The sequence below is a fragment of the Hirundo rustica genome, chromosome Z (assembly GCF_015227805.2).
Source record: "Hirundo rustica isolate bHirRus1 chromosome Z, bHirRus1.pri.v3, whole genome shotgun sequence".
NCBI classification, from domain to species: Eukaryota; Metazoa; Chordata; class Aves; order Passeriformes; family Hirundinidae; genus Hirundo; species Hirundo rustica.
Window position 1 is genome coordinate 47,545,473 of NC_053488.1, and position 16,525 is coordinate 47,561,997.

The following is a 16,525-nucleotide window of genomic DNA, read 5'->3' on the forward strand; positions in this document are numbered from 1 at the left end:
ACCCAACAAAATAAAATAAGTAATGCTAACACATTCCTCTACAACTTATCCAGATAAACTTCTTATAAATTCATCAATACAGTCACAGATGTAACAAGAAAAAAAAATCAATTTACATCTAAGCAGCAAATTATAATCCAATTAAACTATTAATAATATTAATATATATTATTAATATTTTATTATATATTAATACATACAATAAATTATTATAATATATTAAGAAATACTAGGATTTCCCCCATCTTCTTAAATAAGACCTCTTTTGCAATTTATGAATAATATCCTGCATAAGAGTTAGTAGGATGGTAATCTTAACTTCAAATTACCAGCACAAAACATGAATTTGTGTTGCTTTCATAAGGTGTAAAAAGGTGGAAACATTATCTGTTATCCAGGGATCATCTTTTTATTATACTATCACAAGTGACATCAAGAAATAAAGATTACTATCAGTAAGTAAATTCACAAGAATCTACTTCAGTAGAGTTGCAACTAACACAATATACAGCCACAATTATAACAGCATCAGGAAAGAAATGTGTAGTTTAGCAATAAAGCTAGACTAAAATTACATATTATTTCTAAGAGCAATAATGTCTGACAGTTCTGGTTAACATATAAATAAATAAAACCAGTGATTCTGTACTGATAAAAAAGTTCCATAATCTTAACTTGACATTTCAAAATCACTGCAGGATTATCCTTCCTAATGACAACCCCAAATCTGAACTTCAGACTCATAAATAAAGGTGAGAGAACTCACACACATGCATTCCTATGAATTCTCTCCTTTATAAATCTACAGTTATATCTTTATATATGTAACTCTACAGAGTTATTATCTTTATAATATCCATTGCTCATGCAAAAGGCACAGAATTAGGCAGACAACAGGCAGATAATCCATCCCTGCATTCTCACAAGAAACAGGACCTTCATGTGGCTTTCTCAAGAACAAACCACGGAACACCCTCAAGAAAACAGCATTCACAAAAAACACAAACAACGGCAGAGAAAGAACTATATATTTTGAGAACATGAAAAAAAATCAACATCAACCTAAGACAAGACTTTTAAATGTTATGTACCTACTACATATGCCAAACACACATACTTCCTATGATTTAGATGGAATGTAGTGGCACACATATCCTAATCTGGAGCACATAACTGCTCTCCAATTGAGGATAAAAGAATTAAGTCCAAAGGCACTATTTTAAATTTTTCTTTTACCACAAAGTTGTGAGATGTTCTGAGGTCCAAGATGGGCTTGAAGCCCCCTGACTTTTTCAGGATCAGGAAGTACCTTCACTAAAATCTTTTCCTTGTTCCTCTTGTAGTGTAGGCTTTATAAATCTGTATTTAGAAGGGAAAAAAAATCTGGTTCAGAATCGCAGAAAGACTTCAGTATCCCATATCACTTCAGTCTGTGCCTTGAGAGCCTTGGACTAACTACAATATTGCCTCAAGGTAATGCCAGTAAAAAGGCTGAAGGGGCCAGTGACTGAAAAAAAAAAATAATACACAAATGTACTAATAAACTGAAAATATGTAGAATCTTCTTCCAAAACTGGTTCAACAAGTACATGCATACAATGCAGATCTTTCAGCTGTATTCAATTATTCACTACTGTGAATAATTGAATTCTTTCATAATGATCACTTTCGGTGCTTTGAAAAAAGCTCAAGATTTTTCCTTCCCCTAGACTATGTTTAGTTCACCTGTTCCTTCTGCATTTCATGATACTTCCAGTAAGTGTTATCAGAGGAAACCAGACATTTATTGTAAGACCTAATTGTCATATTTTATTTTACTGTTTTAATTTTTTATAGCAACTGAAGCATCAAACACCTTCCATGTCTAACTGTACCGGTACTCCAAACCCCAACAAAAGGTGCAGATATTCTGTGCAGTGAAATGAAAGGACTCATTTTGTGCAATTTAGAAAAACTGTAAAGATTCTATGAATCCTACAAACTATGAACTTATTTACTGGTTTAATTTTGCAGTGGCAATTTCACAGACAGTCAGTAAACAAAAAACCATTTAGAACAGACTGTCATTGGTTCACCCACAGTAAGGCAGACCAAAAACTGAAAAAAAGTTTGACGTTTAAGTATTTTTACACACTAAAAATTAATCTTTAACAGTTTGAAACTTAACAACTTTTAGGATAACTTGAATTCAAAAGTATAGCATTCAAAAACTGAGTTTTAAAAAATAAAAATTAATTTCACAAAAAGCTTTGAAGTACAATTAATTGAAAATCAAAGTTGCTTTTTTCTTCTTGATAATGAAAATTTATCATACCTCAAAAAATGTACCACATTTCAATTTTAAAGCCCTTAAACAAATCCAGACATTAATCTCTTAGCTTATTTGGTTTGTTTTAGACTTCACAGATAAAACTTTTAAAGAAATGCCAACTACCAGTGCTTAGAGTCAGTTCTGAGATAAGGCTGTATATAATATATTTTTTTAATGTTTTTTAACACAAAAAGAAGAAAACTTGCACAGAAAATATGGAAACCTATGAAAAGCTGTTATGACCCTACACAAAGAGTGAGAATAAAGAGATCAAGGTGCTGTGAAACTCTTCCACACCCCTCACTTCCTGTCCCTTTAGGTTCTCAATGGAGAATTTGCTGGTTTGGTCGTAAAGATAGTTGCACAGCTAAGTTCCACCTAAAAAACCAGAATGAATGTATCATGCTTTTTCATTCATTTTGAACGAACACCACTTTTACCGGAATGATTTTCACTGAAATACTTATTTCAAGTTCACATTTAGTGACATTTCAAGATTCAGACACCTGAGTTTTCCTGAGTCAGCCAAGTCAGCCATTTCTTTGCCTCTGCAGCAGCTCTTCCATCATGAAAACCAAGGAGAACGCTTTTTAAATACTGAACCTATTTAGTCAAAATAATCTAAGAGTTTACAGCAAACAGAACATGTTCCTCACAGTAACAGTCACCTGAAATCTAGAAAATTGATCAGGCAGCTGAACACTGAGATTAACACTTTAAAGTAATTTTCAGAAGACCATTAGGCTGTATTCAACCTAAGCAGCCAGGGTATTGGAAACTAAAGTGTAGGCTCTTCGTATATCCCCTCTAAAGTGTTTTCTAATTTTTCACCTATTTGCACTACTGTATGCTTAATAGAAGGGCTTAAGTAAGCATTGTTTCTTAATAGAAACAGTAAGTTTAAAGGCTTGACTAAATGACTGTTCATCCTGTCCACCTCCCTGAAAGATACTAATATAGAGGTTTCACTTAAATAAAAACACAAGGTTGTTCACAGTGCAATCATTATTTCATCCAATTAAGCTATTGTTCTGGTTAGTGTTTGTTTGCTTGCTTTTCCAGATCAGTTTTCTTCTCCAGGGAACAGGTGTGCATATTAACAACGCGTGAATTGCCACGAATATTTATGAACACATTTTAAATGCTATGGTATTCCTTCCTGTTTTCCTTAAACTTGTGGGGGGGTTTTGGGTGTTTGTTTGTTTGTTTTGTTTTTTTCCCTTCATTGAGAATTGAAAATACCTTTGTTTCAACTGTCCTTTTTTTTTCCAGCTGTTTTGGAGCTAGTTTTAACTAGGAATATGTATGCCTCTGAAATTATGCAAGCATAAAAGCATTTAAGATATTTATTATAAAAATGTAAAATGCTGTCGGAGGGTCCTCTCCTTGTAACAACATTGGACTAAAGTTTTGATATTGTACCAAAATGGGCAACATAGATCTAAAAGGGGAAAAAAGGAAACAAAAAATCACCATCAAAGCAAAAGTTGCCAAATAAAGAGGATTATACTTTCTAACTCAGAAAGACACATTTTATGGCATGTGACTAATAAAGTTTCCTTCCCAGACAAATTATTCTTGCTGTCGTCATCCAGCTAAATACAGTAACATACACATGGCTCTGTTCAAGAACTTTTGACTTTTGTACATTATTCTTTATCACACATTAAAGTTAGCAATATAGCTTTAATTTCTACATTATAGTGCTGTCTTGAGAATGCACTGAATATCTTGTCAAGTGAATTTCTGAAAAGATTATATATTTGAAAAATTATAGACGTAAATTGGGATTTTCTTTCTCAAAAAATACCATGCATTTTGGACCTAATGTAAACACAACCTATGCCAAAACTCTATAAAATACAACTTTATGCCAAAACCTGATCATGGATAACAATGTAAGGGTAATTGCCCAGATTATTTTGAATCCTCTATTCAAAAAAAGGAAACTTTCTTTTAGTGGATATCACTAAACTGCTTTGACAAACCTTTGAAGAAATAATTGACTGCAGTGTATTGTCCTATAATTAATCCTCTAGGCAACCTAAGTATTTCAGCTAATGGAAATAGTGTCTGCTAAGCTATAAAACTGGCCTGATAAGAAAGTTATCACATCATATTGGCCCTCTAAGATTAGCCAACAGAAGTTATTTGTGGTTAAATTTTAAGAATGGTTGGTTTCAAAGTAAAAATAATCCTAAATTGATAATTTTAAATTTTTTTTTAATGCCATAGTATCTTCAGTTCAGATAGGATAGGGTGCAGTGGAACTCAGTACTGAAAATGCCCAGGTTCAGGAGTAAAAACAAAAAAGGGGAAGAGGAGATAAAACCTAATTGCCATCGTTAGGCTTTTTTACTAAGATTCACCATATTGTGCCAAACAAGACCACTATAAGATCGAAGCTGGTGCAGACAGTCAATCCAGTCATTTGGTCATGCATCATGCTCCTCTGCAATGCTGTCTCCAGAAAACAGCATAGATAGAAGTAGCTGGAAAACGCTTTCCCACACAGTCAGTGTGCCCTTCATCTGCTGCTGGCAGCCTAAACTGGACAAAAAGAGGTACAAACAACTGCCCCCCCCCACCCCCACTAAGTCCAGTGAGTGCAAGTCTTTTGCACATTCAGGAAATACGACCTCTGGCTAGTCACAGAATATGAACCAGCATCCAGTTTATCAGCACACTCTCCAAGTGTCTGTCTCCAAGTCGCTTTGTCTCCAAGACACGCAGTAATTTTAAACTTCAGAACAAGACTGAAGTAGTTCTGTATCTAGTTGGATATTATCGAATGAAAGCTCAATTTTTCAGCTGAAATAAATATTTTTTTAAAAAAAGCATGCAACTTCATTTATCAGTTAAAAGGGATTTAATGTAATTAAGGACTCCATAATTTCAGTATTCAAAAGCCTGACCACTTAGTCATCCTGAGGTGGCAGAGTCATAGCTCAGATCTAAAATATCCTGTATACCTATTTCATCAAAATTAACACATTGCTTTTAAAATAAAAATGTGGATTCACAAAGATACCACAACAGCACTACAGAGAAGAGATGCCCAGATGAGGGCGGAAACAATAGCAAATAGGTTACAGGTGGCACCTGCTTAGAAGTGGTTTTAAATATAATTCTCAACTATACAACAATATGGAGATACTTCATACTGTAACATTAACAACTCAAATATAGATATTTTCCTGCTTTCTTTTTTTTTTCATGTAATTGAGTTGTCATAGCTCTCCTGTACAGTCTGTCAGATCAGTTTTCACTACCAACTACAACTTAAATGACCAGTGAAGACAACATAACTAAAAAACCAAAAGGAAGGATGCATCAAAGAGACAAAAAGCACACTACCAACTATGTTCCTGTAGAAAGCTGCTTATATTTGCAATCGGTAAAATAAGGGAGAAAAAAAAATTCTTGAGATTTGAAAAGCCATCATGATCCTCCCATCAGCAGTGTCCCTATAAACTTGCATGAGATATGAACCACACTTACATAAGAATAACCAAGCTAGAATACAGATATTTTTTAAAATTATGACATGGAAATGCAAAAATACAAAAAGCTAAATAGCCAGTAAAGAAAAGTAACACCTTGCCAGCTACACTGATTTAATTTCTATGCCGTATAATGACATATTAGAACACAGTAGCGGAAAGAAATCTGGAGATTCACTGGTGAATAATAAAGACTATTAGGAACAGAAGATAAGCAAATAAGAAAGTTTTGGTGAAAATCAGGATTTAATATCTGCTGATGCTCCAAAATTTTAAATAAAAATAAACAGTTTCTTTCTTATATGATTTATAAATGTAGCAATTCTTAATAACAGATTTATTATGTTGAGTTTAAGCTTCTACTGAATATAACATTTTTTATGAAATGCTACAAGAAAACTCAGATGCAATCATAATAATCACATACTAGATTTAACCAGTAGTTACAGTGTCAGCTTACATACACTTTTCCCAATGGTAATAAAGTTAGTGGAGATTCAGACTACAACCAGAGATAAAGTCAGAAGCCTAAAGAGATTAAGCTAATTTTTATAAGCAAAAACAGTTTAACAGATATTCAAATTAAAATTTTAACAACAAAGAAGACATGAAGTAGTGTACACTTATGCATTACTTTCACAGTGTTTCCAAACAAGGATATAAAAACCCCCCGAGAGTTTAGTCAGTAATATCAATATTCTCTTATAATCTTTCTTTGCCCTTTCTGTTTCATTTTCCCCCCTCTTCATTCTTATTCCCATATTTCAGATTGCACTTTTGGAACATATATCATACTTTATATAACTGTGTGGTACCTTCACAATATCAGACAATATAAAGTTAGCAATTTTCTACTAGTACTATCTTCCTAGTAAGTTAATACCAGTTTAGTAGTCTGCTACAATAATATTAAGGGTAATGTCATGTATATCTATTTAATATACAAGTCAGAAGGGAAAAAAAAGGCGTATGTCTGAAATTAATTAAGACCAAAAAGGGGAAAACTTACTCATCATATTATGCAGAGACAAAAGTGGAACACTGTATGCAAACAAAAGGGGATGAAAGGGGCACAGGGAAAATTTCAACAGCAAACCTAGGTAAGGAAAGCAAAGGCAATAAAGCTATCCTCAAATAGCAAAGAAAGTCTACATCATAACTTGCCTCCAACCAAGTGCTTATACACTACATTATACAACCCTCTTCTAATGAAGAAACCTGAGGAGATAATTTTGAAAAGCTAAAAAAAAAAATTAGTTAAATAAACAGGCACCTGAGTTCTTGGCCATTTTGGACAAGTTTAAGACAATCTATTAGCATCTGTATAGAAGTCCAATAAGAGTAGTCACCTTAAAAAAAAGCATGCTCTAGAGAAAAGTGTACACTAGACACATAATGTTCATTTACGGCTGGAGGACTGAAGACATCTTCACTCAAAAGGTCACAAGAACCAAATCTTACTCACTTTTTCAAAGGCTTTAATTATATATATTTTTTTAACAGTAGCAGTTAGTTTTCTGAATAGTTGGGACACCTGCATGAATTAGGCAAGTCAGTCTTATTAGCTTGCCATTTGCTAGAACTAGAGAAATCAAATACTTAAATCAGCAAAAATACCATTCACTGCTTTTTAAATTAATCTTAAATCCGTTCTGTAAGCAAAAACCTTGTATTATTTGATTTACACACACAGCAGCTCTCATACCCAAACGTCTCATTCACTTTATTTGGATAAGCACTTTAAATGAATGTATACATTATTTCAGGTGGGATAGTGAGTGTTCATGGGTATAGCAGGATGCCAGCTGAATACTCTACAACTACATATGAAAAAAAAAGTAACCCCTCCTAATAAAATGGAAAGTTGGAGTTAAGAGAGAACAGTGTCCTAGTTTATATACTACTGGATTTTTAAAGACCATTTAATATTAATAAGTTGTGACTTTTAGACCTTATAAAAACCTAATGTTTTGCTCACTGTTGCTGTATGTTATTTGGTTTCATATTGTATTTCATTTTTACATTGGGTTTTATAATGGTTTGGTCTGTACTCCCCTGGAAAATGTAATATCCCGAAGCTTGTCCCTGTCCTTTCCCCAGCCCAATCTTACACATCCCTCGCAGTCCCCTTCCTTGAATCTCCCTCCATCCCTGTTCCACTCCCACCTTATCCCTGACTGGGTATTGCCCTGTGCCCTCCCAGAGCCCCTTCCCTGGATATAAGCCCAGACCATGCAGCTGGGCACCTTCTTGATCTGGGGCTCTGGATTCAGGGCTCATGACCTGTGCTAGGTCTGGGGCAGAACCACAGAAGAAAAACTGAACAAAGCCTTGGTTTCACTCCGTGGATCAAGTGAAAGACCTCTTCCTTTGCCACTGATGGGGTCTCGCTCTCTCGCGCTAAGGGAAAGGTTCTTGGCCGCCTCCCAGGTTTTTATGACCCTAAGGGAACTCCTTCAAACTGTGGCTTGTCTCGAGCTAGCCAAAGTGAAAACAGAGCCAGGGTGCTCTGTGGGAGAGACAAGCCACAGTTCACAGAGTTAACTGAGGCGCCTATATTTCTGCTTAATTAGAGTCTTCTATGGCTTCTCTCAAGCACAATCTGTTTAGTATTACGATGTTGTAAAAGCACACAGAAATAGAATACTTACTTCAGCTGTGGTATGTGAGAAATGCCTAGTTTTAATATGCTGCATTCTCTTTCAATTAGACATAATAATATTAGCACAATCTCCCAGACTAATTTTTAAAATTTTCTTTATATTTTTTAACTTTTAGCTCTGTTTTGAGTAATAATTGAGAAAGAAAGAAAGAAAGAAAGAAAGAAAGAAAGAAAGAAAGAAAGAAAGAAAGAAAGAAAGAAAGAAAGAAAGAAAGAAAGAAAGAAAGAAAGAAAGAAAGAAAGAAAGAAAGAAAGAAAGAAAGAAAGAAAGAAAGAAAGAAAGAAAGAAAGAAAGAAAGAAAGAAAGAAAGAAAGAAAGAAGGAGGAAAAAAAAGGAAATGGCATGTAAACTACTTATTAGGTAGTGAAAACATATACATTGCTAAAAGAATCTCAGACACTGAGTAATATATAAATTATTTACCTTGGTTGCAATGTCAGCTTTATAACTGTCTTGTGTGGCAAAGAATCTTGAGAAGCCTGAACGTCATCCTACAAGAGAACATCTTTAAATTTGCTTTTGAATAGATAATATATGAGTTTTGTCTATTATATGCATTTTTTGGAGTACAGAACCACGTTAACAACACCATAAACCAAAGCTTATTTCAGCTCATTACTGAGCATGGCAAGTCACAAAATTTAATAAACTAAGTACATCACATTGACAAAAGAAAGACACTCACTTTGACCAATTCACTGGGAAATATTTGTATTCCTTTAAGATCTTATTAGATACATTATCAAATTATTACACCTGTGTTTTTATTTTTGTATACAAGGATCACTTTATAATCACTAACTTTCTTCAACTTTTGCAAATACTTATCACATATTTTAATTAAATTTCCCTTGCAATAAATTTATTCTTAAACACTACACTCCTGTGCACTTATCACAAGGATTCATTGTGTAGTCTCCTGTGAGCTCTCATTGTTACCTTATACTGTACACAAAGAAAAGTTTCAAAAAACATAATTTGGGGTGTGGTGTGGTACAGGGCTCACTTTCATTGAGGAAAGGCAGAGGCAAGATATTACTGTCACTGTTGCACAGCCTAAGAGAACAGCCAAACTGCTGATTCACAGTGCATTCCAGTAAGTTCTTACAATGGTGACCACTTCAGACTTTGAAACTGAAGTGCTGAGTTCTCAGTTCCTCAACACATCCTCAAAATCAAGTTTTTCAAATCCAGCAATTGTCACGTATATTAAAATTTTCTTTCTGCACTGAAAGAACTAAGACTAATGTACATGAATTGTGAAATGGTTGCAGCTTTACGTTTACTCATGGATGAGTTTGAACCTCATCCATGAAGCAACCAAAACCAGGTCATTCTGGAATCTTTAGGTGTCTTCTATTTTTCAGTGTATTGCCTTCCAAGTGATTTTTTGTTTGTCTGCTAGTGTAGAGCTTGTAAAACTTAACACAAGAAGTACAAAGTATTCCATTACCAACTGACAAAAAGGTGTGCAACTACTAATTAAGAAGTGTAGAAAAAGTGCAAGCAGGCGTCATTCTGGAGTTCTTCAGTAGTGTCTCATTTCCAACTTCCTTTTTTCTGCCTTCACAATAGGGAAATTTTCCCTGGTTGTACCTGGTACGTGCTGGAATGGTGGCTGCTGTGGTCTTGTGCTCTCTTCCTCTAAGTGTTTTTGATTTATTCACCCCTCAAAAACAACAGCCACTTTCAGTCTTAGAGTCTTCATCATTTGTCTTTCTCAATTCTCTTGATGTTCATTCTGAATGCCCATCTCAGAGCAATTATGGATGTCAGCTTCCATCAGACACCAAAATACCACAATTTGTACTCCAAAATGAATGTACTCCTTTCAACTTCCAAGCTCAAAGTTTGCAAAGGTTCTGTAAGTATCCTGAAGTTCTCCTGTTAGCAGTCTACAAATCCCACATTAAAAAGCTTTTGTTACTGTATCCAATGCATAGCAGAGGTACTAGATTAATGATATGCTGCAGATATTGTGCGGCATACAGATAAATCTTAATCTGCTTTTGTAATCGCCTTATTTTTTTATTTTATATAGACACAATAAATTCATTGAATCAAGACCTTCCTTTTTAATTTCTGCTTTCACAGTGGTAATAATAGCTTATTGAATTAGTATGTTACTAGGCAATATAGAGTTTAAACAGCAATTAGTACTTCTACAATGCAGTGGTATTAATCCAGACTGATGAAGAACAGCAACAACTAAATTTTAGTAAAATGTAACGTCACTATTTCTTTAAATATAATTTAAAGCAGGAGTAAAACCTTCATCCCATAAGTGCTGTCAAAATATTCCTACTTTATCAAAGTGCACATTCATTTTCCAAAGATGAGAAAAACTATATATTTGTGACACACAAGTACACAGTATACACATGCAGCATATATATATATATATATTTATTTATTTATATATATATATTTGTATAACAGTCATAAAAAAGTAAAAAGAACTATTTTAACTTTTCTTAAAATGTATATACCTGACTGGAAGTGTAGTTCAAGATATGACACACCTGGCACAACTAAACAGTAGAATGTATGTCATGTTTATTATGTCAGAAGTGTGAGATCATATAATAAGGATTGTCTTAACCCTGCTGCACAAAGAAATTAAAGCATCTCATTTTGTCCCTCTTTAGGGTAAATGCACTTAAGTAGACTTCCTAAAAATTCCTAGCTATCACTTAAGAGGACTTTTGTTCAAAAAGTGAATAAACTAAGAATTCTGAAAGAAAGCAATATTAGCAAGTGTGTTTCTTGAAGGTGTTCTTCATTGTAAAATAGGTCTCAAAATGATACATGAGGAACCATTGCTGACTTTATCATCCATTTCATTGAACATTCCTGTTTCAAATAATTTCAGCAAAGGAAAAAGAGCACAAGGTATTGTCTAGACCTAATCTTGTAAACTAAGACTAGACTTCTGTTAGGCATGGAAATTTTCTTCCTCCCACATTTCTTAAGTCACAAGTGAGGTAAAATTAAAGGACTGCATACTATTATATATTTAATTACATATTTGTATCACTTAAGTCACCAACAAATTTATGCCCACAAGAAAATTAGAACATATGCTCTTACTATCTAACTCACAAAGGGGAACAAAATAAGTCCCTTCCCTTTAGCTTTTTTCAGCATCAACTGCTGACATGTTCACTTTTCACTTTCTAATATCTTCAATTAATATGAAGAGTGATAAGTAGCACATTTCTGAGAAGCTCAAAATTTAGTTTTGATGTTTCCCAGGACTACTCAAACTGTATTCAAAAGACATAGTTCACATTTCGTTTTTGGAAAAAATCAAGGAAGAGAGCCCACCATCTTCAGGAATGGAGTTGCTGTGTCATAGCTATAAGCACTTTTGTCCTTCAGGATAAGAAGATGAGCAGAGTCAATTATCACTTTCTTCAAGTTCATTATTGAGTGGAAAAGCCTGTTAAAATATTTAAAATCTTAGTTGGTTTTCAAATGGTTTTAGTCAATGGTCCAACATTAAAATTTAAAAACATTAAAGCACTCAAAAATATGAGTTGTAGAAAAACAAATAAAATTTTTAACATCAATATACCATGAAATTAAGAACAGTTAGTTGCAAGGGGTGAGCAAACTGAAAAATTTAGAAACATTCTAAATTATATTCTTGCACACAGAAAGTGAGGTACATGTCCTCCTTTAGTATGCTGTGCTACCAAAGGTGTATCCTTAGAATACCAACACATTGTCAAAATGCTAATCTTTGGAAAGATTAGGAAAAATCTTTGCAATCTGTATATTTGATTTTCAGTTTCTATAGTGGAGACTGAAACACTAGTCACAAAGTCAAGACTGTGTTTACACAGGATTAAGAGAACAATCAGAAACTTGAAAAATACTATAAACTATATAAATTACCAAGATGTCCACAAATTTCTAAATACAGAGAGCTGGATAATTTTATTTGTAAAGTGAAAAAAGCCTTTATTTTACTCTCTCATAACTAAGTGCATTGTGAATACTTATGATTTAGTAGATTAAAAATATGGAATTTAAATATACTTGTCATGAAATAGTTTTAAACAAGAAAGAGTATTTTAGATGCATTTGAGACAATTACTGTCTTAAATGTCATTTAAGACAATGAACGTGCTTGTAGCATCCATCTACCATCATCACCTCAATTAATCAAATTTTCTAGTTCCTAACATTCCAATATGAAATGATTTCTTGAACAAACCCCATATTAAAGCATGTGTATACATAGACATACATAATATCATGCAATGTTTTTCAAAAAAAATTCTATGAAGACCGTTGCATTGCGTTACTTGTTTTCATATTGCATTTTATGTTACTTATTTTCATATTGTGTTTTGTGTTACAATAGTTTGTTCTGTACTCCCTTGTTCTCCTGGAAAGTTTTATTCCAAGGTTTGTCCCTACCCCTGTTCCCTGTCACTCCTCCCAGTCCCCTCCTATGGGCCCTGTCTGTCATTCAGCTGCTCCTCCCAGCTTCTGGAAAGTTCAGATGAGGACATCAAATGATAGGGCAAGAGCTGAGAGGGTTCCTCCCTTTATGTTCCCATTAGTTTCCTTGAATGTCCCTCCAACCCTGTTCCACTCCTACCTTATCCCTCACTGGGTGTTGGTTTGTCTCCTCCCTTAGCCCCTCCCCTGTATGTAAGCCCAGAACACTAGGTCCAGGCGGGACTTGGCAAGAGCAGCACAACTGAGGCAGGCACCCGACCAGGACGGAATAAAGACCTTGGACTTGCCCTCTGACCAAGTCTGACTCCTTTCCTCCACCATCGATGCGGTGTCTCTCTCATGATAAGGGGAAAAAGCCCCTTTGCCACTACCCTAGTTTCTAGGACCCAGGGGAGTTTTCCTGTCTCGTCGCAGTCTCGAACTAGCCTGGGCGAAACGGAACCAGCCAATCCAATAGAGACAAGCGACAGAAGATGCTAGCAGAATAATTTCTCAGTACTGAGAAATACTGCCCAGATGAAACAATAAACAATGACAGGCAAGTAGAAGAATTTCAACATGAAAAAGATTTCCAACTTTTAAGAAAGGTTGGCTACAGAGGGTGTGGGATTTTCCAAGGAATATATGCTTAAAATTATATGCTGAAAATTAGCACATCTTTGATCATTGCTTATGACAGACAAATATCAAAAGTTCTCCTACTTACTGCAGAAAAAATCTGTTATTACAGAAATCTCAGTAATGTGTCTACCTTTTGAAATATCAAAATTTTGTTTCAACAAATCTGATCAAATTCTTACTCAGAGGGTTAAAAAATATTTCATAAACGAAGAGCATGGGTAATCAAATCTACTTCTCATGCAGAGCATCTCTGCATTTTCACTGGAGTATGTTGCTGTATCAAATCCATATGTCTGAAATAAACAGTTCTAAAAGAGCAAACGGAAATTAAGTTTTATGTATTTGCAATAAATTACCTGGTGCCATAATCCACAACTACCCAATCTTTGGCTGTTCCTGTAATAGCATCATGATGCTGGAAGAGTCCAAGGTTCCTCCTAGCTTCTGTCAGCAATTTATAGTTATCCACAGAAGGAAATACACTGATCTTCTCAGATTTACTGGTCTGTACTAAAGCCAAGGAGTAGAGAATTTCAGCTGCCCTGGAATTGCAGAGAATAATCAAGTATTTATACAGGGTTGAAATGTAAAAAGCAATACACATTTGATCTAAAGAATAAACTGTAAATAGTCCCATAAGCTCTATAAACCTTGTTCTTACCCATTTTAGCCTATCTTCACATTGTAGCTTCCTGCAACACTTCTGTGATAGAAAATGGATATTTAAAATAAAAATATGACAGTGCAAACCGAAATACACACTCATAAATGTGTGAAGTACATAGATCTGGTCTTCAAACTTCACAGTATGGATGGAGTACCTTACAAGAAACATACAAATCCCATTTCAATAAAACAACTTATCAATCAAATAAATTTGGTTCAAATAAATACACTTATCTGTATATTATTAAATATCTATTCTGCCACTTGCACTTAAAGCAAACTAAATTTTTTTAAAGGTTTAATCATCTCATGCACCTGCTCACCATACATTCACCTGAATGGAGGGAACACTGGATTCCAAAAACCCTACATTGAACAAAATGCAGAGCTTTCTCTTCTACATCTGTTGCAAAAGTCTAGCAGTAAAATATTATCACTAGATTCTCACTTGCTTTATGAGAATCTAAATTAATTTTTTTAAAAAAATCCCCATAATTGCCAGTTATTGTGGATATTTGACAAAAATGCCTGCATAAATTCTGAGAAAACATCTGTTGACTTTTTTCCTATCTTCTCCTAAAATGTTACAGTTCTATTTTGCAAGTCTGAAAAGTGTCAGATTATTTTTCAGAATTTATTAGATGTTAATGAACATTTCTCAAGTACTTGAAGCAAAAAAGATTACAGAGGTTAATGACACAAAAAGCAAAGAAATCACAACAACATATTTTCTTGTAATGTTAACTTCTAGGCATGCAAGTAATAAATTAAAAAAAAAAAAAAAAAAAAAAGTTTAACTCTTTCATTTACCCAAGTTGCCAGTGAGGGCATGCGTTCAATTTTAAACTAGATACAACAAAAAAAATTAACAAAAAACCCTTGGTTTTCAGACTATGCATGGTATTAATTGTTAACATGAAAAATTTCTTTATATTCAGTTTTCTCCTCACCTTTATAGAACACATAGGTCACAATTATATAGAAACTGCAACGACCACGTACCCAGGTAAACTGAAGGGTGCACTGTACATGTAACAGCCTAATTTTTTTTCATATTGTTAATATTTCATGAAGAAGATGAGATTTTGCTTTTAGATTAGGTAATTGCTCAGAGGATACATACAAAATCAAGGTGTTAGAAAGTTTTACTTCCTATATTTAATTACTAGCACTAGATTAACCTTAATCACTGCATATTTAAATGTTAACTAATCAATTCCTACTTCTATGGATCCCTCTTAGTTTGTCCTATTGCAGCTTAATTTGAAAGAAAAATGAAAATATTTTAGTTGAAAAAAAGGTGTCAGATGCTCATTCATCTAGTGAATAAACCCTGCTCAAAAGCATTTTACCTTTTTTCTAAAAATAGAGTTAGCCACTAAGCACTGATCTAACTTAGCTATAAAGAAGAACACACAACAAATTTTAGTCCTTAAAATAAGGTGAAATTTCCTTCCCCACAACTAATGTTAATTTCTTTTTTATTATTAGGGACGTCTCTCAGATGCAGAATTGTTCTTCCATGTCTCAATATTTTTTTGAACACTAAAATGGCTCAATGCTCAAAGATGAAAGACACTCAGAAATACAAAGCTGTATTAGAGAACTCTTCAGCTTATAGATAAGCATCTAATACCTTTCCATAAAAGATGTATAAAGCCTTGGTTTTCTCACCTCTGTTTCAAACTACTGCAGATGACCTAACATAGTTTCCAGAAATTTTCCACTTTGTTGTATTTTGTAGCATCTGTCCCTGATAGAAAACTGCAAATAGACCAAAGTTTGCTTCACTGATTTGTCAAGGCCTAGACTACCTTACCTTCCCTAGGTTCAACTTGTATTTAACCTAAATAAATAATTTTTCCAAGAGCTTTTGAACTCTCAGGATGTAGTATTTTTTATCCATCTGTATAGTTAGAAGTATCACTGCAGTATTCATCTTCATCATCAAATTTTTTTGCAGATTTACTGTAATTTTCCCTGTTCACATCAGTAACTAAAAAATCAGATCACATCCCTAATTTGTCTCAACTTATGCTATTGTTCTTTGTGTCTTTTCATCACATTAAATAAACTTCTGGTCACATATTTTACCACAATTTAAACTACTTTAATCCGTCCATCTCTAACTTAAGATTAAAAAATCAATAATGTCTCAAATCACTGTCTATCTCCATCATAAAATAGAGAGCTTTCTTATACTTCTTTCCTACACAACCCCCCAAAAATCTCTTTTCAAACAGGAAAAGCCTTAAACAACCAACTGTTTTCTTGCTTAAATGGTTAAT

General features: G+C 34.0%; 1 protein-coding gene across 1 annotated transcript in view; it reads right to left on the reverse strand.

Moving 5' to 3' along the window:
• The window catches only part of MAN2A1 (mannosidase alpha class 2A member 1), a 114,832-nt gene that overhangs the window by 45,641 nt on the left and 52,666 nt on the right, over positions 1–16,525 (reverse strand). The window contains exons 10-12 of the mRNA XM_040089981.2: positions 13,928–14,113; positions 11,805–11,919; positions 8,901–8,968 (exon numbers count right to left, since the gene is read on the reverse strand). Of these exons, the coding sequence (XP_039945915.1) occupies positions 8,901–8,968; positions 11,805–11,919; positions 13,928–14,113 (369 nt within the window). The remainder of the gene's footprint in view (positions 1–8,900; positions 8,969–11,804; positions 11,920–13,927; positions 14,114–16,525) is intronic.